The 27,776-nt window shown below is 39.2% G+C and overlaps 1 protein-coding gene across 2 annotated transcripts in view; it reads left to right on the top strand.

Moving 5' to 3' along the window:
- F13A1 (coagulation factor XIII A chain) overlaps window positions 1–27,776 on the top strand; it is a 162,479-nt gene that overhangs the window by 12,096 nt on the left and 122,607 nt on the right. For both annotated transcript variants that reach the window (XM_038584097.1, XM_038584098.1), the window contains exon 4: window positions 4,229–4,417. In XM_038584097.1, coding sequence (XP_038440025.1) covers window positions 4,229–4,417 — 189 coding nt within the window. The remainder of the gene's footprint in view (window positions 1–4,228; window positions 4,418–27,776) is intronic.

Raw genomic sequence — 27,776 nt, 5'->3', positions numbered from 1 at the left:
AGTCCAAGGAGTCTGGCTCCAAAATCCATACTCTTATCCACTATGCTATTCTCTTCTCTTAATAATAACAATGCTAATATAATAAAAATAATTTGTAAGAATTTACTAGGTGCCAGACACCATGCTAATGCACTTTACATACATTTTTAAAAATCTAATCCTTACACTAACCCTATAAGGCAAGCGTTTCATTGTCTTTTTAAAGATAGGGAAACTGACGAGAGATTAAATAACTTCTCTGAGGTTGCACAATTAGTAAATTGTGAAGCATCTCCTGGAGCATATTCTGCAAAACATTGATCTCCACAAAAATTAGTTCCTGTGGTCATTTAAGTTCAGAAAACATAGTACCTGTAGGAGATTTACAGTCTACATGTATACAAGTCTCCCCAAAATCCTGCAAGAATCCTAACTGACTTCGGTTAATCCAGCCTTTTCCAAACTGGTTTAACCATGGAACTCTTATTCTTTCAGTGCATATCAACATCCCACCAAAGTAGCACAGTGTTACACTACTTTGAGGATAGACTGACTTTAGCCAGACTCACTCAACATTAACCAGGTTCACTGGAAAGGTTCATGGAACTAGAAAGCCAAGAGTTTCCATTTGCAATAAGGAGAAAACAAATGAATCCCAGATACTAAAAAATACTTGAATTTCTCCTTCCAGCTTTATTTTTCCTGTTGGCAAAGCTGCTTGGGAAGCCAAGGCATAAAACTAATATACTCATTTTCAGGGGCACATTACCATGGGAGTGAAGGTGGGATGAGATGAGGCAAATCCTGGCAGTGCTCCAGGACCGGTGCATTCATTACCCACAGGCAGATTAGACACCCCATCCCTCACCTGGAATGCTACAGCAGCCTCTTAGCTGAACTTTGTGCCTCCAACACTGCCACCATCCATTCCTTTTCTTATTCTGGCACCACAAGCAGTTGAAATATATATAGTTTACTATTTCAGATTTTTCATGGGATCCCCAATGCAGTTAAAATCCAGATTTCTTAACACAGTCTCCTGCCTACTCCTCCTTTGTGGTGCCACTACTACACTCCAGCCAACCAACCATCTTTTAATCTCTTAAGTAAACCACACATTCTCTTGCCTAAGTCTTTACTCCTCTCTCCCTGAAGCATCCTTCCCCGGCTCTTTTTTCTACCTGGATAACTTGTTCATCTTTCTAACCATTGCTTGTATAACTCATTTCCTCCAAAAAGCTTCCTTAATTCCACTCCCTCAATCTGAGTTACAGGCTCTTTACATTTCCCAGATACCCTCCTTCACCCAATACCCTATACTGCTTTATCATAATACTTATGGGTCTATGTCATAACTATCTGTTCACTTTTTACTATCACCACTGTACATTTATCTAGCTTGTATTTATTAGGCGGTGACCTAATCAACATTTATATTCATGCCTTGAATGTCAACATTAAACAACACACATAAAATTCCTGAAGGACAGGAAGTTGAAGAGAATATTAAATATATTGAATATATGTTTAGTGTCTAAAATTATATTAAGAGCTTGGAACAATTAACCAAATTCAATAAGATGAAATTTAATATGAATACATGTAAAGCCTTAAAATTGAGCTACAAAGAAGAAAACCTTTGCATACATATGGCTGGCTTCTAGGAGTCTGGATTGAATCATACTGCACTGCTGGTAGAAGTGACATCAGAATGTATTTTTAAGGGTTTGTTTTTTTTTTTACTCTATCAGATGCTTAATGTAAATCAATAATAAGATAAAACCATTCAAAATGCTAATGATACCTTTGACTGAAATAATAGAAATATACTATTTGTTTTGAAAGATGTAGCATCCTCTGCTTTTTCATTGGAAAAACCACAACTAGAATAATACACTTAATTATAGGAAAAATGCAAGAGAGAAATTTATAAAATGGAATACATTCTGGAACATAATAGAGGGTTAAAATTCTGGAAAAGAACAGTTGAGGAAATGGAGGATGTTTTAGTCAAGGGGATAGAGGCCTTTCTATACCTAAGGAGTGCCAGATGAAATGAATAGAATGTAGTCTATATTTATCCAGAAGTCAGAATCAGGATACATGATTAGAAAAATTAAAAGGAAGCAGATGTCAGTTCATCTTAAGAGGGCTTTTCAAATAATTAAAATTGTTTAAAAATGGACTGTTTGCCTTGTGAGATAGTGGGTTTCCTGTTCAGATAAAGACAAAAAGTCTAAGCATTTGGGCTTTCAAGATGTTTCTTGCAGTACATGGCAGGTCTACCAGATGGTCTAGAAAGTGCTTTTGCCCTCAAAGATTCTGTGAGGCTATAATATCAGTGCATTCCTTCCATTGGTGCTGATGAATGGAGACCTGATTAAACCCATTTCTGAGGATTCTGTTTTTAGACATTTAAGCAAAACAAAAACACATTGTTGAAAGGCACAGTGCTAAAAGGACCAGATGAGTTGATTACTAACGTCCCTTTTGACTAAGACATTTATGAATCTCCAATTCTTTCTGAAGCTGGCTTAACAGTGGGGATTGTGACCTTAATAAGGCCAGAGAACTTAGGGGAAAGGCAGCTTGGAAGAGAGAGGTCTAGAGAATTAAACCTCTTCCACCCACAGCATAGTGGAAGGAACGTGCCCTTTAGGGGACCATGTTCAAGGTTCTGCTATGGGGTAAAAATAAAACTGTATCTTGCATTTTCTGAGAGCTATAATGTTGCAGTCAGAATAGCCCACTGAGCACCCCACCATGTGAAATATAAAATGGCTCCATCAGAGTTTTAATTAAGCTAGCCACAAGGAAGCCTATGGCCCCACTATGTGCCAAGCATAGTGCCAGAGCTGTTGTCTTGTTATGTCATTGAATCTTTGTAGAAATTCTCAAAGTAATAGTATCCTCATTTGAAAGGTGAGAAAACTCAGCTTCCATGAGGCAATATGCCTTATCTATGTAATTAAGAGACCTGAGATTCAAACTCAGGATTACCTGGACTTTGAATTAACCAAGAGTGTTTCAGGGACTTCTAGACTTTAGAACTAGAGAGTATCTTAATGAGCCTAACTTTTTGGTTTCGCCTATGAGACAAAAATGAGGCCAGAGGGGACCAAGTGTCCTGCACAGGATTCCTGTATAAACACAAAGAAAGGCCTTGGAATCTTTCAGGGTGATGCCTCAGCACGAGTACAGGTTGAGCGGTTGTGCTCTGTGTGCACTGTAGTCACAGCTGTGATGGCAAATCATGCAGCAGACAGAAATCAGGGTAGGAAGAAGGCTAATGTACCCCCACCTGCCTCTCTCCTTAATTCCTCTTTAGAACTCCAAATTTGCATGCAGAAATCTTATCTAGACTAGATCTTTCAAACTACAGTGTAGGTGGGTAGAGTTACCTCCATATTCAGCGATCATTTGCAGAGGAATGCAAGAAAGGTAGGAGGGGATCTAACCTTTATCCAGTGCTATCATGTCTCAAATAAATGTATAAATGACATTTATCCTCCCAATTTTAAAAGCCGTATAGATTTTTGCACTAGACAAGGGTTTGACTTCCAGATTGGTCATTTAGTAGCTAGGGAAATGTGAAGCTTGTTTCTGCATGTTCAAAGTGGAAACAGTTATATCTCAATAAAATGTCAGTATCCGGTCTTCACACCTCTTCTTTTGGTTCCTGACTTTGAGGAACCAGATCTACTTTTAGAATTAAAGAGGAAGGGTATTTGACCTCCTGAAGTAAGAGGAGAGCTTTGTATTAAAGGTCAACTTTGGACCTTTAGAACATCTCTTTGTCAGATTTAATTCTTTCCTTTTTAAAGATAGGAAAGTTGAAGTGGCTGTTCCCTAGTTAGTGAAATAATGAGTTGCTAGTCATGATGGTAAGCACCTGACATATTGAAAGCCAGCATGAGCTTGGGAATGTGAAGACTTGAACTCTGGCCCTAGTTTCTCTGTACCTAGACCTATATGACTGGCATCATCAGCACTGCTCTGTCTATCCCAAGTGAGTACCCTGTAGTATGCAGTAAGATCAGGGAGGGAAAAGTCTTTAAAATCCTCTTTGAAGACAAGAATGTCATGACAGACTGACTCTTAAATCTATCAACCCCCTGTAAGGAGTTTTATCCAACAGACTTTGTTACCTCAATACTTGAGGAATCAGGAAAAACAATCTTGTTTTTTGTTTTTGCGGTTATATCAAAGTTACTCAGTGATGTTCCCCAATTGTTTTCTTTGTGTGTAGACTATCTTCATGTTACAAATATTCACCTGTTCAAGGAGAGATGGGACACCAATAAAGTGGACCACCACACTGACAAGTATGAAAACAACAAGTTGATTGTACGTAGGGGACAGTCTTTCTTCATCCAGATCGACTTCAATCGTCCATATGACCCCAGAAGGGATCTCTTCAGAGTGGAATATGTCATTGGTGAGTGCCACACGCAAGCCATGTTGTGATAGTCCATCTGTGTCATCATGTCATGATAGTCATGATACCATGGGTTGCATAGTAGAGAGGGATACAGATGTAATTGTGTTACTTCCTAGAATTACACTTTGACAATTGGCTGGACCTGGGACTACATCCAGCTCCAGGACCACTCTATGCTCTATAATGGGTCTATATAATGCAAAACATCAATAATTTGGGCCTAGCCAGGAGGTAAAAATCTTGTATAGTAAAAGTGAGTATAATTGGTACAAAACGTTAGTTAATTATTTTTTCCCAAATGGTTTTGGCATCCTCTAGTGTGGCTTTTAATTTATCAACTCTCCTCTCATGATTTCACTGGTCTTATGTGCTAAAACTATTTTCAATTCTCAGTATACAATCTGTATATAAGCATATCCCAAACTTTGTTCTGCTCTAATCTACTCTCATGCGATGGCTTATGAGAAAGATAGTCAAGTAAAGTTCACTAAACATTTTGTACTCTAATCTCCTTTTGTAGATTGACAATACATATTAGCTTACAGTTCTGGGAAGTAACATTTAACTCTGTTCAGTTGGGTGTTTCTCAAATTAATTTGATCCTGGAACCCTTTAAATTATAGCGATTAACATTTGACACATTTTAGTAAATATTTGCCTAGAAATTTACAAATATAGCAAGTAAACACATGCACACACACACAAAAACAAAGGTGGCTTAATATTAGAAAAGCTATCTGTATATTTGTATGTATAAAAAAAGTAAGAAAAAATCAGGCAATCAAATCAATAGTCACTGAAAGGAACATGACTAAATTCAGCAGCTTGTTTTTTTTTTTTTTTTAAGACTTTAAATAAAACAAAAGTAAAAGAAGTCTCCTCAATTATACTAAAGATTACTTACCCCAGGGCAGCCCAGGTGGCTCAGCAGTTTAGCGCCGCCTTCAGCCCAGGACATGATCCTGGAGACCCAGGATCTCTCTCTCATGAATAAATAAATAAAATCTTTAAAAAAAAGATTATTTGCCCCAAACCAATAACTTTTGATATACTAAGTGGCAAAAAGTTAATTCAATTATAATGAGAAATTAGACAGAGATACTTGCTATCATCATTCTTTTTTTTTTATGATAGTCACACACACACAGAGAGAGAGAGAGAGAGAGAGAGAGAGAGAGAGAGGCAGAGACACAGGCAGAGGGAGAAGCAGGCTCCATGCACCGGGGGCCTGACGTGGGATTCGATCCCGGGTCTCCAGGATCCCGCCCTGGGCCAAAGGCAGGCGCTAAACCACTGCGCCACCCAGGGATCCCTCAGCATTCTTTTTTTTTTTTTTAAAGCATTGATTCAACAATTTTTAGCAAGTGAACAATTTAAGAGAAATATCTCATAAATATTGAGAAAAATAAAATTATATATTTTGCTCATGCTATGATTGTATATATAGAAAACCCAACAGATTCAAGGACCAAAGCATAATATTAATAAAACTTTGTAAAATGGCTAGATAGAATATAAATACACAAAAGTCAATGGCCTTTCTCTTTAGCACTAAGAACTTAGAAATAAGAAAAAATATTCCACATATAAAAGTTACTAACACTGTGAAATATAAAAATAAATTTTAAAAAACAAGATACAGAACACAGATAAAGCAGCTATTAAATTTTAATAAGAGACATGAAAAAACTTTGAAAAGGCAAGTATGTTTTTGGATGTGATATCTCAATCTTAAGTTTCCCCAAATTAGTATGTAAATATAATGCATTACCAATTGGAATCCCAAGGGAGGATATTTTTTTTGTCTTGAATAAAATAACAGAGTCCATTTGTAAGAGTAATAACTTGGCAATAATCAAGAAAATGATACAAAGAAGAATAATAGAGCATGTTTTTTTTTCAGAAACATGTATCAGAACATATTATAAGAAATGTTTTGTAGAACAGAATAGAGAATCCAGGAATCAACGTAGGTATATAAGATTACTTATTATAGTTGTTGGTATTGTGGAGTAAGAAAAGTATGTGGGCTTTTGTTTTTTTTGTTTGTTGTTTTAATAAATTAAATGATGTTGAAGCGACTAGTATTTTACATCTCGGTATTTTAGTATATATATATTATATTTATATTAGATGTATGTATTATATATGCTACATGTAAGTAGATGCATTTAACATATTCTTATATTTAGTATATATTTATCTGTACATATGTAATTATATATATTATTTCACATGTATATATATTTGGTTTATACATGCCAAAATACCACAAATGACCATTTATATGAACAAATGACCAAAATATAAGTATATGATAAAAATATCATGTATGAAGTCAATGGATAAAAGATAGAGCTGGAAAAATATTCAGAACATACATCAGAGATAAAAGATTAACAATTTGTAAGAAGCTCTTACAAATTGACAGTCTGAAGACAACCAAAAGAAAAATATACAAAGTGTATGAGGAGACAGTTCACACTACAGAAAATCCAAATGACCTATAATCCATATGAAAACATGCTCAAACTTACTAGCAGACTGGGAAAGTCGACAAAGTTATTTCTACCCAACAGGCAAAAATTTAGAAAAAAACTGTAATATCTGTTGCTGGCATGTATGTTGAGAAAAACAAAGATTGCTGCTATAAATGTACGATTTCATAACCTTTTTAGAAAGCAGTTTGGCCATATCTGTTAATGTTAAAAAGACACATGCCTTTGACCTATCAGCTCTATTCTTGGAAATCTATGCCAAAGATATTCAGTCTAGTTTATAAAGATGAGTATTATTTACTGCATTATTTATAGTGACTTAAAAATAATCAGTCCTCAGTAGTGGGATGGTGGAATATATTGTGATACAGTCACACAATGGATTGTTACTTTAAAAAAAAAGAATGAATTAGACCTATGCCAGGTTATTTCAAGAGAGATAGTGGTGAGGAAATGAAATATGGAGGAGTACATATGCTCTTCTCCATGTGTGTGTAACTGTGTTTGTGCCTGGGTCTGCAGAGTATTGTGAGTGCAGAAAAGAGTAAGAAGCATATACACGTAGGTGATGACATGCATCCTTGGTGGGAGAGTAGCCAAAATAAAGGAGGGAGAAGCTAAAGCAAAGGAGAAGCTAGTAAGGAAATAGGGGAAAAAGCAAGCACAATGAAATGATTATATGCATGCATCTAGGTAAAATCGTTGAGCTCTGTGGGAATATAAATATATATATTAAAAGTAATAACATCAGAAAAAAAAGTAATAACATCAGAGATAACACTAAACACTTCCTTAGGAAAAAATCTCTGACTCCTGACTATTTGAGGTATATCGATGTATTCATTTTCATTTAGCGGTAAAAATGTGTACATAAATGTGGGAAAATCAGTTGAAGCCAGAGTGGAAATGGAAGAGAAGGAAAGAAATCACTGAGTCAGAATAAACAACATTATTAGTACAACGTGTGGGTTCTGCATAGAACTATTTGCTATCCCAGGTGTGGACTAAGAGGAAGGAAAACTAAATTATTATTCCTGTATGTTAGGTGAAATGTAATAACCACAATTTCATTGCATTTTAGGGAGCAGACTATTATTGTTAATATTTTTCAGTAATGAGTACTCCAGGTGAGAAAGAAATCCACAGCTAATATTTTTCAGAGTATTTTAAAATCTGATGAAAATGTGTTTTTTTTCCCAAGTTTGTTTATCACTTTCAGGTGTGTGTGTGTGTGTGTGTGTGTGTACATGCAAACGTGTTTGGACCCAATTTGATTAAAATGTGAAAGCACATCTTTATAATGCAATGATCACTACCTGAGTGTCAACAAATACTCTGTCTCTGTCTCCAGTTTTGCTCCAACTATACAGGAATTTTTTATATCCTTTAGAGCCAACTATTTAGTTCAGTGAGAAGGAGGGAGGAAGGCTTTGTCCCTGATGGAGGCTTGACTGAGGTCTGAGGCTCTTTCCCACAGACCATTCAGAAAATGGAAGTCTTAGGAAAGATGACAAAAGGAGTGTCAGATCGGGTTCCCAGTGAGAGCTATGAGCCACCAGGGGAGGATGTCCTGTCTTGAGTGGGAAGGTTGGGACCATGACCACAGCATCACCACAGTGAGCATGTGAAGTCTTCCCTTCCTTTTCCCAAAAGGCATTGTATTACTTTTGTTCCTTCACTAAAATGGTGGGAGAGGAGAAGCGTGGCAAACTTACCTTTGAGATAAAAATCTATATATTTTAAAAACCAACACGTATTCTAAATCCTTCTGAGATCCCATAATGTGTACTTTCAGAGTTAAGCTGTATTCCAATATGTGTAGCCTGTAATAGGTGTTATTACATTTGAGGATTTTGTATTTCCAAATTTCCTGCAGAAACAAGGAAAGAAAAATAGCAAAATTCCACATTCTATTCTTTAGCGTATGAGAAATCAAACACATTTCAAAGGGCCTTAAAAAACCAATGATAGAGGATTTATCCAGGTTAGTATCCTTTTTTTTTTTTTTTTGTCCCATGTCATTCAGGGGTTGCCCTGACAGCCTGAGATTTCACTACAGTGGTGGGACCAGGACTGAAAAAAAAAAAAAAAGAAGGTGTGGGATACTCATGGGGCTCAGAGATTTTTGTCTTAAAACGCAATATTTGTGAGGCACCTGGGCGGCTCAGTCAGTTAAGTGTCCAACTCTTGATCTCAGCTCAGGTCTTGATCTCTGGGTCGTGAGTTCAAGCCACGCATTGGGCTCCATGCTGGGTGTGGAGAAGAAGGAGAAGAGACAAGAGTATAAAATATGTGCACTGGAAATGAAATTAAACACAAAGTCCTATCCATGCAGGTGTGCCTCAGTTTCAGGAAACCTAGAAAGTGGAAGGAGCGATTAAAAAAAACAACAACAACAAGAAAGAGAATGCTTTGTAAAATTAAAGAACACATAAGGAATCTCTTTGAATATTTCTTTTCAAGTGTTTACAATACAATTAGATTTACCAACAAAGATCAATTTACCTGCTTATTTAAAGAATATAACTATTGCATTGAGCAATTAAAACACAAAAGAAAAGTAACTTTACACTTAACTATTTCCATTTTGCACTTGTTTCTTTATTATTGTTCCTTTCTCTTTCCCTGTGACTTTATGTAAGATGAGCTGGGATGCCTTAAACCCTGGAGTTTCCTTCCTTACTATCTTCAGAACCATAGGATTTATTTATAAGTGATCCTGCCTTTAAGTGGAACCTTTTTCTTTCTTTTTAAACATGTAAGTAAATAGGTTCAGATGGTCCCGGATTAACCCCTTGTTTGCTGGGTCCTCTGAGCAGAGGAGGTGAACAGGGGAGAATCAGAGCATCTCCTTAACCAGGACTTTCCACACCTGAGCTACAGATGGTCGCTGTGCTTTGATAACTGCATTCGTTAGCTGCTGGCAGAGCACAGCCATCTCTGTGTGTTAGGTGGGACGTGTTAATGAATTTGAGGAGGCGAATGTGGTTGAAAAGCGTGCCTGGTCTTCTACGGGGCCTTTGCTGTCTCTCTACCTCTGAGCCTAAAGCCACGACACATAAATCATGAAAGGAATGGAGCAGTGTTCATTGATAGGTTTTGCTAACCTGGAGCTGCAGCTGTGAAAACTTAGGAACAGTTTGTGATGTTACTTTGCTCTACTTTGACATGGGCTCCCTACTTATCTGGTACTCCGTTGAGGGAGAGTCATTCTGACCAAAGATCTCTGACCTGAATTCCTTACCAGCCATCCCCCTTCAAAGCAGCCCTACTGGGTGGGCCCTCCAAGGGAATGATAGGGTTCATGAGCAAGTTCCTTGCTCCCTGGGCCCAATCACAGGAGCCCAAGGTTTGCAGGATAGCACCTTGCAGATTCTCTTGCCTTTTTTTTTCAGTCCTGCCATGGCTCCCATGGCTCCCATGGCTCCCATGACTCCTGGCTTCATATTTCTGGTTATGGCAGAAAGCAGAGGGAGAAGAATGGCATCAGCAAAGCCTGTTCCTCCCATCAGCACGACAAAAGCCTTCCCGGAAGCTCCCAGCAAGCTATTCATGTCTCATTTGCCCCCCTGATCTGTAAGAGAAGCCGTGAAATTATTTCATTCTTTCAGTCAGAGGCCAAGGACAGGAAGCAGAGCAATTGGTAGACACCCAGTGTGTGTGCTTCCAGCTTGGCCATCCTGTGAGTCTGATGGCACACTGACATCGTTCATCCTGAGCCCAGTCATCTACAGGATGATATCAATTGCACATATTCTGCATTCTCAACCACATAAAACATTAAAATATCCTCAACACTTCAATATTTCTCTTTCACTTGTTTCTTGAATAGCGTTTCTCAAAAGCCAGCTGGGGTGTCAGACTCTGATGTGTTTTAAGGGTGAGAGTGACATTAACAATTCTCAGTCGGGGGGTTCAAGATTGGAGAGAGAGCTAGAGCCTGGATTAGGGCAGCTGTTGTAGCAATGGAGAGGACGAGTGGGATTTGAAGAACATTTGGATGACAAAATCCACAGGACTTGTGATTGGCAGTCTGTGCCGGCAGAGGGGAGAAAAGAATCAGGTACAGCTCCCAAGTTGCTGGGTTGTATGCGTATGATGATAGAGGCTTGCAACTCCAAATGAGATAAAGAATGGAGGGAAATTGGGAAAAAAGATGACTGTGGGAAACGATAATAGTGGTTCCCACTGACAACTCACTCACCAGTCCTGGCTGTTGTACAGAGGTTCTATGTACTTCCCATGTAATTATTTGGGCACCCTTCTAGGCATGGAACTATGGTTATCTCCATTTTTCAGATGATATGAGGTTTGGAGTGGTGTAAGTAACTTACCCAAGTCACATCTGGAGAGTGTGGGGGCTCCGATTTGAACCCTGACATTCTCTCCTAATCACAATGCATACTACCTCCACCAGCGAAATAGTGGAGGCAAAAATGTGATTCGTTTTGTGCCTTCTGAGTTTGAAGTACTTGAGGGACTTCCAGATAACCATGTCCAATAGACAGTCTCTGAAGTTAAGGGCATCATTTTGGGTTCCATGCATCAAGGATGGGCAAAATCATTCAGACAAAGTAATTCAGGCAAGAAGCAGACTAAGGTTCAAAGTCTGAAAGGAAACAACTTTTAAGGAATCAGTCCAGGAGCTGGAGCCCCTGGAGGAGACAAAGAACATGTGATCAGATAAGTAGAAGGGAAGTCAGAGATTCAGTGTCACTAAATCCAAGAGAGCTGGCTGTTTAAAGTAGAAAGAGTGACCAGCTTTATCAAATACAATAAGGAGATGCAGTGACATGAGAACTTCCCACTGGACTCAGCAGTTATGGGCGGGGGTGACACTAGTTGCTCAAGGAAAAACCAAATTTTAATGGGTTGAAGGTAAATGAGATGTGAAAAGTGGACATAACAAATGTGGACTAATCTTTTTGGAAGAGAAGAAAAAACAATTTGGATAGTAACTCGAGAAGAATGTAGGTTAGAGAAAGTCATGTTTTGGTTTGGGTTTTGTTTTAGGATTGAAGGTACTATGATGTTTATGGAGGCATAGGGGACAGAACCAGTAAGCAAAGAATCCTGAAGATTCAGAAGAAATGCCGGGTGGCTGAGGCTGAGTGCTAGAGGAGATGAAGAAGCCTGGATGAGGGATTGTCTAGGAAGAAGAATCCCTGTCCTCTGAGGGTGTTGGGAAAGATTAAGAGCATGAATGTGTTAGGTAGATAGGAACTGATTGTCATGCCTGATTATCCCAAGTTTCTCAAAGACATAGGGGTGAGCAGTTGCAGCAGGAGCTGAGAGGAACAAAGAACAATTTCTTATACCTGAGAGCATCAATCAGTCATTTTAAGCTTTCTGTTCCCCAGTAGATTTTGAGGTCCAAAAGTCCAGATAAGGGACACCTGGGTGACTCAGCGGTGGAGCATCTGCCTTTGGCTCACATTGTGATCCCTGGGTCCTGGGATTGAGTCCCCATCGGGTTCCCCACAGGGAGCCTGCTTCTCCCTCTGCCTGTGTCTCTGTCTCTCTCTGTATCTCTCATGAATAAAATAAATAAAATCATAAAAAAAGATTTAAAAATAAAAACAAAAAACCCCAAAAGTCCAGATAAAATCACTATCTGTGATTTTCACAGACAGAGCACAATTTTTCTGCCAAAGTATTTCTTGCCCCAAATCATGAAGCTGGTAAGATATAGAGAAACATTTCTTAGCCTATGCTCTCTCTTACTATTTCATGCTGTGTATTAATAAAAATAGGCTACCCATTCCGTCATTTTGAGGCAGCATTTATATGGGATGTCATTTCAAATTTTTCCTTCTCTGTGTTTCTGCATCGACGATAAGTGTGTTCATTTTTAAGCCTCTGTGAAGTGACAAATAATGGCATCTAAGAAAGTAGGACGTTTCCCAGAGTGTGTTCTCTATGAACACATGTCATGTGAAAGACTTCTTAAAAAAAAAAAAAAAAAAAGGTCCATGGTCAAGTGCATTTAGGTCATGCTGTGTGTATCGTGCCTTTATTGGAGAATCCCAACACACATTAGTGTATTAAAGGTTCTGAGGATGCACAGGGTCAAAAAGCAAATCTTCTTTTAGCCTAACGTTTCCCAAAATTGCTTACTATAAACATTACTCTACCATGTTTTTATTTTCATTATACTCTTTAGTAAAATACACAGTTCACCCTAGGAGATGCTTAACTACTATTACAAATTACCTAAATTCTTCAGAATACTACAGTCAATGTCTTATGGTGACTAAAATTGTTATCTTTTTCTTTTTTTGAAACTTTGAATTTTGTGCCAACTTTAAAATAACTCTATAAACTTGGCACTTACAATAAGTAACTTTTCTCTTCATAAAGGATTTCTTTACTTTTTGTTTTTGTTTTTTACATTTATTCCTTTATTTGCCAGATTTTTGTTTGGCTTCTGTTATCACAAAGTCAATTTAGTTTCCTTTTGAATGTGTTTATTGGACTCTTACTGAACACCTTCCATGTGCAAAGCACTGTATCAAGACTGGAGTAGTAGCATATGTTCATCCTCTGCTCTCAAAGAGTCTGGAGGGGACAGCCTGTACACTAGAAGTTGAGCTGAATGCCAATCTCTTGGGCACAACGCTTGGAAAGTACACTGGGGAGAGAGATTGAAGAGTAGTTGGAAGAGTCCCCCGGGAAGACCTCAAAGAACAAGTAGGAATTGACCCAATGAAAGGGGAAACATATTCCCTAGAAAAAAAAATGTGGAGTTCGGTTTAGAAAGAAAACTTGGAAATATATTGATAGCCTCATATGCCTTGATTCAAAGTTTAGATATTATTCTATGAACAGCCGGAAGCCTCCAGGGAAGAGTTTTTAAAAGGAGTCTATTACAAAGCACTAAGTGTTTTCTTTTTAGATAACTGTGGCAGAGCATGAAAGATAAATTGGGGGGCTAAGATTGTTGTCAGGGACATCAGTAAGAGACTGGAGGAGAGGGCAACGAATCTTACTAATAGATGACAGGGTAAATGTGCAATACATCATCCTGTATGACTTTTTCCTCTTTTAAAAAAATTTACCTTTATAACAGGAAGTAGTAAAATTGTGGTTGGTTGGTTGGTTTTTTGTGGTTTTTTTACAGGGTCAAATAAGACTCACCTGTAATAAAGTAATGCACTATGGTCTGAGGAGAAGGCACCTGCTACGGCGACTGACCCTTTGCCGTTCATGTAGTCATTTCAGGGATGACAGATCCTCTGATAAAGGACCCGGGAAGCAATATGGTGGTGGATGGAGGAGGTTTGGAGTCAGGCAGACCCAGTGAGAGTCCCAGTTCCACCACTTGGAACAACAACAGAATCACAGATCCCCTGAATTACTGTTTCCTCACCTGAAAATATTTACTTCTAAGAGCTGTTTATGGATTAAAGGAGATAATGTACAGGAAAGCACCTTCTTACCTTCTTATTCTCATAACTATGGGAAGTAGGGATGGTAGGGATAAGCCTCACTGAAAATCTGGAAACCAAAACATACAAGGATTGAATGATTGACCCAGGGTTGTGCAGGGGAGGGGAGGTCCCCTGTTCCCAACATCCCCTTAGATAATCAGAACCTTAGCCCAGTGGTCTGTTCACTTTTTTGGCCTTATAAAAGAAGGCAGACACAGGGTCCCTGGGTGGCTCAGTCAGTTAAGCGTCCAACTCTTGATTTCAGCTCAGGTCATGATCTCAGGGTCATGAGATCCAGCCCCAAGTCAGCCTCCACCCTGCTTCAGATTCTCTCTCCCTCTCCCTCTGCACACCCCCCATGCTCTCTCTCTTAAATAAATAAATAAATAAATAAATAAATAAATAAATAAATAATCTTTAAAAGAAGGCAGACACACTGACAAGACTGTAAGGAAATAGTAAAATTAATCCTCATTATACTGTTTGATAGATTAAACCATTTATTCTCCTCTAAGCTCCTTGATTGTCTACCTGTAAATGGAGACTTTTGCTGAGGCACTGGCTTAGCCTATCTCTAGGTATGGGTGACTCTTCAGCTTTCTATGGGATCAGTTTACCCACTCTTACATATCGCCCTGGTACTGCCCCCCACACACACACACCCTGGGTCTGAAGAGAGGGCAGTGAGAGAGAAGATGGCAGAGTGCACCCTCAAAGACTTTGCAGTCAGGACCAGTGGCACTGAGTGAGATTCTCTGATGAAGGGCTATTACTAAGTAAGAACATGCTGTCAAAAAGGCAAATAGGAGGCCATTGCACTCTCTTTTCTCTCCTGCTAGCAAAGCAAGGATAATGACCATTGAACTTCCAAACAAAAATATCCAGTGTTTACAACATGCATGCTGACAGCTTAATTAATCAAATAGAAACCCTGACAACCCACAGGCCAAGTTCTGCTGGGAATTATTTGCCTACAGTTCTAGCTGAAGTGACAGAAACTGTTTAGTCTCAAAGTAGGAGGAATCAACATCCATATTGTAGTGAGAGACCTGTGGGGAGTCCCCTCGGCCCTGCCTTGTGACCCACATCCCATCCTGCGGAGCTGGAGTTTCTAAGTGAAGCCCAGGATGCTGAGGATAATAGAATTGCCAATGTGTTTTATAACATCAAGTATGCTATGTGGCACACTCATAAGAGACTGTGGAGGTTGGAATGAAAATCTTACATAGATGCCTGACTTCTTCCTCCCCTTTCTCCCCTTTTTTATTCTCCTAATTTGCCATTGCCCTCAATGCCCTCTCTTTCTGTCTTCATGCTGTGTCTTACATTGGCCTCTTTCACTTATGAGAATTCATAACCTTGACTAATTAGCACCCACATAATTGAAACTGTACAAGACCAAAAACTCGTGGTCTGAACTTAAGGATTATTCAGCGTGGGCATTGCCTGACTTTTCCACATAATTTCTAAGACATTCTTATAGTATACGAATATAGGGGTGAAAAAGGAGGGGAAAAACATTTAATGAAAATTAATGTGTCCACTGTTACACCTTGCTCTTAAGTCTCCAGTCTGTGAAAAGAGAGACAGTGCCCAGGTGGAATGAAAACCCACTGAAGAAAGGATAAAAATGGACTAATTATTCATAATCCATGCCCTCTCATTACTCTATGAGTGTGTTGCATGGACTGACAAGGGACTGACTGGAAAGCTCTTGGAACTCCTTAGTGAGAGTTGCTTGCTAATAAGATGACCCAATTACCAGGCTTATTTTGAATATTTCAACTATATAGGAAAGCTAAATCCTTATAGTATTCCTTAAGGCAGTACAACCTTCATAAAGCATTACTATAACAGCAGCCAGAGCCAGAGAGGTGTTAGATGACCATAGGCAAGCTATAAATAGCTGCCCCTCTCTTTAGCTATCCTTTTCACCTTTTGTTTCTTCTCAATATCTCAGCCCTTCTGATGTTTTCTATCCTTTGTCATGTCTCTTACTCTCCATCTTTGTCTCTCTGTTTTTCTCTTTCTCTAACTCTTGTTCTCTCTCTTGCACACACATACACACAGTCCTATGGGTGAATGTTTTGGAATTTACCCATTAGGGAAGAAATGAGGGTTATCCTTAGAAGATAAGTATAACAATTTGGTATGGATTCACAGGGTTTTCTTTAGCCTTCAGAAAGCCTGGTTGGATGCTCTGAGGGCATTGGTCTATCTATGGCTGAAGTGTAGCTTATCTACCTAGAGGTTCCTTTGCTGCACTGTTGGAGGTTCTTCAGGGGGGTTTGATGTGGTTTCTTTCATTTCCCAGTCTATTTCTTCTCCATTTCTGTTTAAGTGTCTTTATAATATCTCATGCCATGACTAGTTCAGTGAATTTCTGATGCAGAAACCTCCACCGTGTCTGGCACTGTATGAAATGCCATGGGGGATTAAGATAGCATTCTTGTCCTTACAGAGCTTACTATAGTTGGGGTGAGAAGAATGCCACAATTAATAAACACAACTAGATAGTATAAAATCAAGTGCTAAACTGACACAATTCTTTACCAGAAATGTGCGACAGAGGCAAGCAGGCATTGTGCTGAGCAGACAGAAAGGACCTAGGTTAGAGGTGAAGGGTGAGGTCTTGGGATAAGGCAAGTAAGTCTTGAAATGGACCTTGAGGAATTGAGAGCATCACAAGACAGACAGGAAGTGTGTACCCTCCAGGCTGGGAGGAAGGCATTCTTGGAAACCCAAGAGTGTATTTTCTACTGATGTACACATATTTCTAATGAAAAAAGAATCCTGAGCTGAATCAGATCTCACAGCTATAATTGGTTTGGGCACCACTGGTTCTAGAGGCTCCTGGAGTTTCATGGAGCTTGCAGTGGTATGGAGATGCATCCTGACAAGCCCATTAGGAAAGTGCTTGCCTTATGGAGTCAGCCTCCAGTTATTATCTGTTTAGTGAATATTTCCACTAACAAGAATTCAGAGCTCTTCCACTGGGTCTTCTGCTGGGTTTGTAGAGGTGAGTGGTGACATCTGGATTCTCCACACAGCAGAATCATTATCACCCCTGAGCAATCCACTTCATCATGTCAGATGAAAACATGAGTCCTGAAAAACTATCTTTTGTCAAAGATCAGAATCTCATTAACATGATCGAATGCAATTAAGTCACCATTAGCTTTCAAGAGCAGTTTTAAGGGGGCTCAATAAACAGTATAGGTCTCTGTGCACATGAGGGCTCAAGAAAGACTTGAATGATATACACAACCCTTTACTAATTCACTCAATATCCCTATAGGGGGAGGAGAGAGAGAGAGAGCAATACCTACAATCCATGCTTTCCTGATAATCTAGAGATGATCAAATTCTCACACTTCAAACGGGAAACCAAATATACTTTAAAAATAAAGACTTGCAGGGTGGAATGTGTAGAATGATAATAAAATGCATCATAATAAAAATAGATTTTCAGTCTCATTCAGTCATTCATACATTATATTCACCAACATATGATTGCCACCTGCCAAGTCTGCAATCCACCAAATCTATAGTCAGATAGAAAGGCAGCTGCCTATATGATGAGACATGAAAGGTTGTTTCAGCGATAGTATGTTGAACTCCTCCATTGCATTTACTCCTTCAAATTAATGCATAATATCTGAAGCTCCCTTGGAAAAATGAAAATGCTCTGTAAGGATGGATAATATTGTCCAACTGAACTGTTTGTAAATTTGCCCAAATTGACTCTGCAGGATAACTAGCTGACACTCTGAAGAGAGCAATGTCCTGAGGAAACAAGATATTCCAACAATAAATATTGAGAAAAAAGATAAAAGCATGGGGAGTCAGGTACGAAGAGATGCAGGAGAATAGGGCAGCATGAGTTGAAAGTGTGTGGAATGAAAGAGTCTGAGGGTTGAGCTTGTACTCAAGGCAGAAACAGAGAGCTGAAAGAGCAGAAGTGCCCAGGAGTACTGCCCGCCAAGCAGTTAGTGTCAGGTGCTCTGAAAAGCGTGCCTCTCTAAATGTTTTACTCTGCTTTACGTGCTCATTGTTAAAGGTGAAGCAGTCCAAAACTTGGTGCTTTTCATAAAATCACAGAATCATTAATATTTGAGCACTGGCAAATATCACAGCTATCACTTTGCCCAACTTACTGTCTTACAGATCTGGAAACTACCCATAGCCAGTAAGGTGTTCAAATACATTCTTGCACAAGGTCAACCTAGAGTCTGATAGAGCTCAGTGGATCACAGTGACTGAGCTGATCCACACACTGATCCACCACTCTGTGGTGACTCTAAAATGCATCCTCCAAGCCAGGACACTTTTGAGACGGAAGGAGTGACTAAATAGATGAGATGCTAAGAAAATAGGCATAAGCTTGGGATGTTCTTGGCAAACCTTGGATATATGATTGCCAAAATCAGAGCTGAAGCAAGAGGAAGCTACTAGAAAACTAGAGGGATGTAGAGAGGAAAAGAGAACAGTCTCATGATGTTAAAAAATTGGAATAAGTATCCAAACAGGGTACAGAAAAACCATTTCAGATAGGGAAGACATGACCAGCCATGAGCATTGGATTGAGTCGGGTGCCATGTTGACCTGGCTTTGGAAGTGCAGACTTGGGATGGTGAGTTCCTCCAGCATAGGTGAGGTCAAGCAGCAACATCCATTCAAGATGAGGAAGAAAAAAGGAAAGGAGACCCAGCAACAGGAAATGGGCAAACCTGCACAGAGTTGGAAGCAGGCCCCAGAGAGCCATCTGAGACATAACATGGGTTCCTTTGCACCTCTGCACTGCAGGAGCGAAGAGACCTGAGCTACCCATGGGGCTTAGGGAGAAGGCAGGCACTTCTGCCCTCCAGCAGACAAGAACTAAACCTCTCTCCAGATCCCTTTTGGGATTTTGCAAGGTATTGCTACAGTTCTCTAGAACCCCTCAGGGTTCTGGGTGGCAGTGGCAGCCTTGGGTTCTCTGGATGTTTAATCAGATCACCTCGGAGAGTACTAGGACAGGAAAGAGAGAGCATTTACAGAGACTTGGAACAAATACAAGAATAAATGGGCCAAAGTCCACGAGTGTGGCTCAACCAGTGTGGAATTTCAGGTCAGGTCTATAGTCATTCTCTGTGTATGTGGTCTAGCTACAGGAGGTAGTTACAATTATAATCTACCTGTTGCCTGTGAGGAAACTGAGACATTGATCTTGCAAATGTATCAAGAATTTTTCACTGCCTATTGGGCAGCTCAGAAATCCTTATCCTGGCATTTCCTTTGCACCTGCCTTCCCTGGCAGCACCTGGTCACCAAACATCTCCACAATACACCCCATGAAATCAACTTTTGGCAACTCTTTCTAAAGGAAACGGTCCCAGCTAACAGCTAATGGCAAGATTCTAATAAATCCATTCTTGCTAAAATTCAAACATCAGTAAGAGTAATTATACTTCCTCACACCTCCATATTTATTCTTCATGGAAATAATTCTCTAACATTTTAAATGAATAAATTGCCATAATTGAATTCCATTTATGGCACACAATTTGGAGATGAGGATGGGTTCCTGTCTTTGCTTTCCATTCAGTGAACCCTATATCCTTCCAAGATCTTTTGAGATCCCAGGTCCAGCAGCAGTTCAGAAATGCCAGGACCAGCCGGTATTCTGAATTTGAGTTCAACCAATTTCTCCTTTAGGGAAGAGACTAGATATGCGGAGTTTGGTTAAGGTATAGTCCTATCAGAACAGCCCAAAGCCTTTAGTAAGAGAGAGGGGATAGAGAAGAGAGGTAAGGCTGAATGTTTGTGTTCCCTCATCCATCCACCAAATTCCTATATCGTAGCACTAACCCTCAATAGGATGGTCTTTATAGCTGGGGCCTTTGGAAGATGATTAGGAATAGATGAGATCAGGAGGGTGAGGCCCCAAGGATTTGTATCCTTTTAAGAAGAATAGAGATCAGAGCTATGTCTCCCCACCATCATCTGAGAACACAGCTGCCATCTGCAAGGTAATAGGAGGGTTCTCACCAGAAACCATATCTGCCTGTGCCTTGATATTGGACTTTCAACCTATAGAATGGTGAGAAATTAATGTCTATTGTTTAAACCAGCTAGACTGTGGCATTTGTAAGGAAAAATACAAAGTTAATAATATATCTTTACCTCTCCATCCCCTAACTGGCTCCCAAAGAGAGAAGCAACATTTGATGTCCAGCATCTCCAAGTTGGTTTGACATATATGCTGCAAATTCACCAGAAAATTAGTGCATGGATAGTCAAGAGCCCTTAGTATTCTGAGACAATTAGTTCCACAGAAAGAGACTAAAACAAAGTTTCTATGACTAAAATGATGGACATGAAGTAGTGGAGACAACTATTTTGGCATTTTCCATCAAACAACTTTTTTATTTGTGCAACATATTTCTAAGTGATAGAAAATGACACACTGTCTCCATTACACTTCATTTCCGTCATTTCATTTTTTTCTAACTTTCATATTTGTGAAACAAATTGCTTTAAACATGTCAAAGACACTTGAGTGGAGTGTTAGCCAAATTTTAAAAATAAAGATGATTCATAAAGACAGCACTTGTGTTTATAACCACCAAGATAAAATTTCAAGAAAAAAAATCACAGTCCTGATTATTTAGGGCACAATTATAAGATAATCATCTTCAGAAGTTACAAGAAATCTCTTTTTGGTCTCTGCTCCATTTCCCTTAGATTTGTATGTCACCATAAACCTGGCCTTCTGGACACTCCATCATCCCTATTTCATTGATTTACTAAGTAACCTCCCCCGTATTGATTTCTTCAAACTTGGACTCTGTTTGCATTATTATGCAACAGGCTGAGCCCTTCAATGACATTTTGCTCTTCGCTCAGTTCTGTATTCTCCTACAGCTGATGCTTCTTGAGGGGAAAAGCTATATTTTGCCTGTTGTTAAAGATAGGCTGTTGCCCTAGCTCAGAGCGATCAGGAGGGTATCCCATCAGCACATACTTTTGGAGAATTGATATTGGTGTTCCAAAGAGAGACAGCTCCACAAATATTGCTTGGCTTAGGAAACTGGAAGACCTACATCATTGATGGTATTTGGGGTGGGGGGCGGGGAAGAGGAAGAACATGGATAATTGTACAAACAGTGGGTACACGTGTTGTTCTGTTGTTCCAAAATATTTTTTCAGATTTTATTTATTTATTTGAAGGGTGGGGGAGAGTGCATGAGTAGGAGGAGAGGCAGAGGGAGAGGGAGAAACAGAATTGCCACTGAGCATTGAGCCTGATGCAGGGCTCAGTGTCATGACCCTGAAATCATAACCTGAGCCAAAATCAAGAGTCAGATGCTTAACCAACTGAGCCATACAGGTGCCCCGCAAAAGTTTTTTTTTTTTAATTTTGAAACAAACTAGGCTGTACAGAAAATTTACAAGAACAGTACAAAGCACTTTTTTTGCTCAGAAACATTAGAAAATTGTTAATCTGATGTCCCATGACCAAAAACATTCTCCTACATAACCATCAAAACCAAGAAATTAACATTGTGAAGTTATGATCATCTAAACTTCAGATCTCATTTGAATTTCACAAATTGTCCCAATAATGTCCTGTATAGTAAGAGTGTCCAGTGCAGATCACATGTTGCATTCTGTTGTCATGTCATGTTTTTCAATTTGAAACACTTTCTTGGGCAGCCCGGGTGGCTCAGCAGTTTAGTGCCGTCTTCAGCCCAGGGGCCTGATCCTGGAGTTCCAGGATCGAGTCCCATGTCAGGCTCCCTGCATGGAGCCTGCTTCTCCTTCTGCCTGTGTCTCTGTCTCTCTCTCTGTGTCTCGCATGAATAAATGAATAAAAAATAAAATCTTTGAAAAAAAAAAAAGAAACACTTTCTTGATCTTTCCTTGAATTTCATTACTTGACATCTATGAAGCATACAAGGCAGTAATTATGTAGAAGGCCTCTCAATTTGGGTTTGTCTTATGTTTCCTCATGATTACATCTGGTTATGTATCTCTGGCAGCAATACATGGAAGTGGTTTGCATTCTTAGTGAAACTTATCCGGTTACACATAATTTTTTACATTTCCCATTACCGATGATATTAACTTTGGTCACTTGATTAGGCAGTGTCATAGGTTGGTATTTTAGTCTTTCAGCCTGCTCTACAGAATGCCATAGATTGGGTGGCTTATAATAAATAGACATTTATTTCTCACAGTTCTGGAGACTGAAAAGTCCAAAATCAAGGTGCCAATAGATTTAGTGTTTGATGAGAACCAACTTCCTGGTTCATAGACAGCTGTCTTCTCATTGTATCCTGACATTGTGGAAAGTGTAAGGGAGCTCTCCTGGATCTCTTTTATAGGGCTACTATTCCCATTCATGAGGTCTCCACTTGTAGACTTAGTAGTAGTAGTCTTATAGACTACTTACCTCCAAAACACCTCCCTCCAAATACCATCACATTGGGGGTTAGATTTCAACAAGAGTTTGGGGGGTAGGGATACCAGCATTCAGTGTATAGCAGTTGGGTTCCACAGGAAGTAAACTTTGAAATTAGTATGAAAGAAGTTGAATACAGAGTTCTCTTGGGCATACTTGGGCAGAGGAAGATGATGAGCTTCGAGCAGTCCTGACAGGCCACAGCTGGTCTCACAGGGAGTAATGGAGCTGGAACAGGTTTTCAGAGGCAGTTTTCTTCAGCATAGGCAATTCCCAAAGAAAGCTGACCCACATCATTTACTGGCATCACTCCTAGCAGCTCTGGGCGGCACATCTCAGAACTCAACACAGTGGTATCTGTCAGATTTCCCTGCTGCAAAGCTCTTTTTTGTTCCTTTTGTAGTTAATATGTACTTCATAAGAAAATATCTTGAGAACTCAATACTATCTATGGAATTTCTTCTACTCATCATCAAAATTTTTATTGATAGAATGATTGATTGATGTCCATATGAATTCATGATTTCCTCTTTTAATTAAATGGGTTACTTTAATCTGTTACTATCATTAATTAATTTGATGTTCAAATTATCCTAGATTTTTGCCAGTTGGAAGCTTCTCCAACTGGCTTCAGAAGACTTCCTTTCTTATTTTCTGGCACGACAAGATGTTTCAGGCTCATATTGTATTTTCCCTTTCCCCAGCCCTGAAATCAACCATTTCTCTGAGGAGCCCTGCTTCCTTTTAGTAGAAAGTAATATTTAGAAATCACGATCTGGTTCCTGTGTGTGCTCACTGCTATTTTACCTCCTGTCAGGATTTCCCAATCGAATCTAGGTTTATCTCACTTACTGTTTCTCCTTCTATGATGAACCCCACCCTGACCCATGACCTTAATAGTATTTCTCATCTTTGAGATTTTTAAAAATTTATACCCAAATAGACTTGAATGAGTATGGTGTAGGACAGATAATAGCATCACTCTTAAACTGACACCTCGTGAATCTTCTCAACATGCCAACTGTGTGTTTTTTGTCTGTGTTAGCTTTCTATTGCTGCTGTAACAAGTGATTATAATCTTAGTGGCTTAAAACAACAGAAATTTATTATTTTGACATTAGGCATAATAATAATGACTGATCAAGGTGTAATGATACTCTGACCAAGCTCCTTATACTTAGTCTCTTCCCTCAGGAGGGAAGAGGAATCATGAAATTCAAACACCAGGCCTGGGATCTGGAAAGGTCTTGGAAGGATACAGGGTTCATTGAATGGGAGGTGAAGATAGGAATCCATCCCTCTCTCCAAATTGTGTGCCATGAATGGAATTCAACTATGGCAATATATTAATTTATTTTTATTTATTTGTTTGTTTTTAAAGATTTTATTTATTTATTTATTTATTTATTTATTTGAGAGAGAGAATACAAGTACGGGGAGGGGCAGAGGAAAAGGGAAAAGCAGACTCCCCACTAAGCAGGGAACCTGACATGGGGCTCGATCCCAGCACCCCAGGATCATGACCTGAACAGAAGGCAGACGCCCAGCCAACTAAGCCATCCAGGGGGCCCCAATTTTTTTTCATTTAAAATGTTAGGGAATTATTTCCATAAAGAGTGAACATGGGTAAAAGGAAGTATAATTAGTCTTATCAGATACTAAAATTTTAGCAAAAGTGGATTTATCATACTCTTGCTGTTTACTGTTAGCTGAGACCAGTTCCCTTGAATGAATGGCCAAATGGCTATTTTTATTGAGTATAATGTGGAGATGTTTGGCCACCAGGAACTGCTGGGGAGGCAGGCCCAGATGAGGTCCCAAAGCAGGATCCTTTGGTGAATTAGCAGCATGAAATTTCAGAGAATATGCCCTGAGTTAGGGGTTAAACTTTGGAGTTCAAGAGTAATGACAGATATTTTCAACAAAATTTCCTCATTGAGCCATTTTCCAAAGGCTGGGACTTTGGTATCATCATGGAAGGCCAACTTGTACAACTTTAGTCCACAAATAAAGAGATACTTGAAAATTACCTTTATTTTAAAAAATTTAAGCAAATCAGTGGGCAACAAGTTGCCAGAGGAAATGAGAGAAGATTGGAATATCTTGCAACATGGGGAGATGTGAAGATGAAGAATCGCCTTATTCCACAGGCATCTCTAGGCAGGGTTCCATTGCCTAGGATATGGTTCCTTTACATCCTTGTGTTTAAATAAGGTCTTCTTCATGGTCGCTGATGTAGTTAATTTATGTCATTGTCATGAAAATCAGGCTTGAGTACAATTCTCTTTATGATGCTTTTAAATGTAAGCAGTGATTAACTCATGATGCAAATATGAACATCTATAGTAAACAGATGCACATCCATAGCTAAATGTACACCTAAACTAACAAAATGCAACATGCATGTCATTCTTTTTGCCCACCCCTCAAGTTCTATCTTTGTTGTTATGTCTTTAGTAAAGTCCTTCTTGACTCCACCATCGAGCCACTGCTCTAAATCTGTTACCCTCATGTGGCATTAGTCTTCTGGCTTGAATTTCAGTCTAAACTTGATGCTTGATTATAAACTCACTGAATGCAAAAAGTATATCATATACATCTTGTATACTGCCTTTGTAAATTGCAGGTGGAGTGATATTACTTTGCTCATAGCAATTTATAAATGTCTGTTTAAATAAATGTCTATTGAGTATGTATTGCTGATATCTACCTGCAGACTAATAACAAATGGACTGTATCTCATTGCCTAAGATACTTCTATGCTGATTTTTGCCCTATCAGCAATTGGTTTAACCTCTGGCAATGCAAGCTCATTTAACACTTGCTGTTATGAATTGCATTCATATATTTGCATTCCAAAGATGGAAAAATATTTTTGTTAGATTACCAATGATTTTTCCTTATTCCCCTCAGCATTGCCACTAAATTATTGATAAGAATTGATTGTTTCAGTGACTATTTCTTCGGAGGTCTATTTTGCTTAGAAGACACTTGGCTAAACTTTTGATCCTATCCTTGTTGGCTAATGACACTGCTTTTTAACCCAGTTGCTATTATTTTAACTAAATGAGTCTTTCTCATAAGACTCACAAGCCTCAGTCTGCTTACATGATGGATACAACTCAAACAAATGGAGCTTTGGCTCCATACTATTACCATTTGCTGGGGAAATTCAATTCTTGTAAAAGAGAATTTCTTATGGCATGCTTCCTGAGGCTGATTGAGGACATGAAGGAGGTAGGCACCAAAGCTGCCAGATGTCATGCATCCAGTCAGTGATCCCCACTTTGGAAAGTGTGTTTCCTTCCCCCTCCAAACCTGTATTGGAATTCTACAGCCCAGCTTGAGGGTGGCAAAACTCTAAGAAAGGTGGAATCATCCTTTGTCCATTGTGAATGTTACTAACAGTTGGAGTGAAAGAAGACAAAAAACTGATACACAATTTGGTTTATAATCGTGAAGTCCATCAAAGTACAATAAATTAGTCATTGTGACATCAACAACCTAGCTCTCTCCTCGGCATCACCAGACCCTGGAGGATTTAAACCTCAATGTATTGGTAGAACAACAGAGCCTCATTTAAACTCTTACCAGGGAAGGACTGGAAATTGCTCTAGAAACAATTGTGACATAGACAAACTTTGTGCTTCAAATAGTCACATTTTTGTACCATCTTTCATGAGCAAGTTTCTCCTGTGTTTAATGTCCAGTTCTTTTCCAGCTATGAAACCAGCTTTTAGGAAAGCATGATAAGCAGGTTTCATCCCCCAGAGAAGTTAATTTAAGCAGACTTCTCAGGGATATAAACATTTTAGCATTATCTCTAATTTGTTCTCTATTGGAAGGATTTTCATGATCCTTCATGCTTCTCATGAAAAGCAAAGTGGGAATATTTGGGGATGTCAAGAGGCCTTCCTACTCATCCTGATTGCTCTGCTACAGTCTTCACACAGCAGCCAGTGTGATTTTTTAAGAATAACTTAAGGCAGACCATGTGTCTTTTCTAGTGATTTCTTTTCTGAGTGAGAATAAATTCCAGAGTCCTGACAGCAGCCTAGAAAGCCCTACTTGATCTCCTGGCTCTCTCTCACCCTGTCTCCTATAGCTCTCTCCAATGGTCCCTCTGCTCCAGACATAGCAGCCTCCTCAAGCACACTAAGTATCATCTTCCTCAGGACCTTTGCACTTATTGCAATGCTTTTCTCCAGATGTTTGCATGGTTCATTTCTTCACTTCTTTTATATCTCTGCCCAAACGTCACCTTACTGGAGAGTCTTATCTACTCAATATCTCCAAATCAGCAACCCCACCTCATTATTCTCTGTCCCTATAAGCTGCTTTATTTACTTTTTCATGGTATTTACCTCCATTTATATAGTATATATTTATTTGTTTATTGTCTTTTTATCACCACTAAATTGTATGCTCCATGAACCTGTCTATGTTGACATCACTGTATTCTCAGTATCTAGAGCAGTGCCTGGCAGTTAAATGGTGCTTGGTTAATACTTGTTGAATCAACCTCTGAATCATGCCATGTCAGCAGCCACCTTCTTAGCTACCCATGTGGTCATGCTCAGAAATAAGAATAAAATAGGTTTAATGAGTTTTACTTGCTCCTGTGACCATCAGACACCATTTAATAATGAGAATTATAATAATTTGTTCAGCTCATGCCATGCCCCTCACACACATTATAATTTAAACTCATCCTTTATAAGGCTAGTTTACAGATAGAAAATAGACTGAGAGGCTGATTAACTCTCCCAGGCATGAATGCTAGGCCACACAGACCTGGGTTCAAATCACTATTCTGCAACTGATAGCCAGTTACTTGTGTTCTCTAAGCCCCAGGATCCCTTGATATTACACAGACATAAGTGTCAGAGCTGATGCAGACTATTCGTACAATACCTTACACATTGCAGAGTCAGAGTCGAGAGTATACCACAGAAACATTTCCAGGTTTTATAAGCAATGGA

The sequence above is a fragment of the Canis lupus genome, chromosome 35, assembly GCF_011100685.1.
Source record: "Canis lupus familiaris isolate Mischka breed German Shepherd chromosome 35, alternate assembly UU_Cfam_GSD_1.0, whole genome shotgun sequence".
NCBI classification, from domain to species: Eukaryota; Metazoa; Chordata; class Mammalia; order Carnivora; family Canidae; genus Canis; species Canis lupus.
Note: the sequence above shows the minus strand (reverse complement) of the source record. Positions and strands in the feature narration are given on the sequence as shown.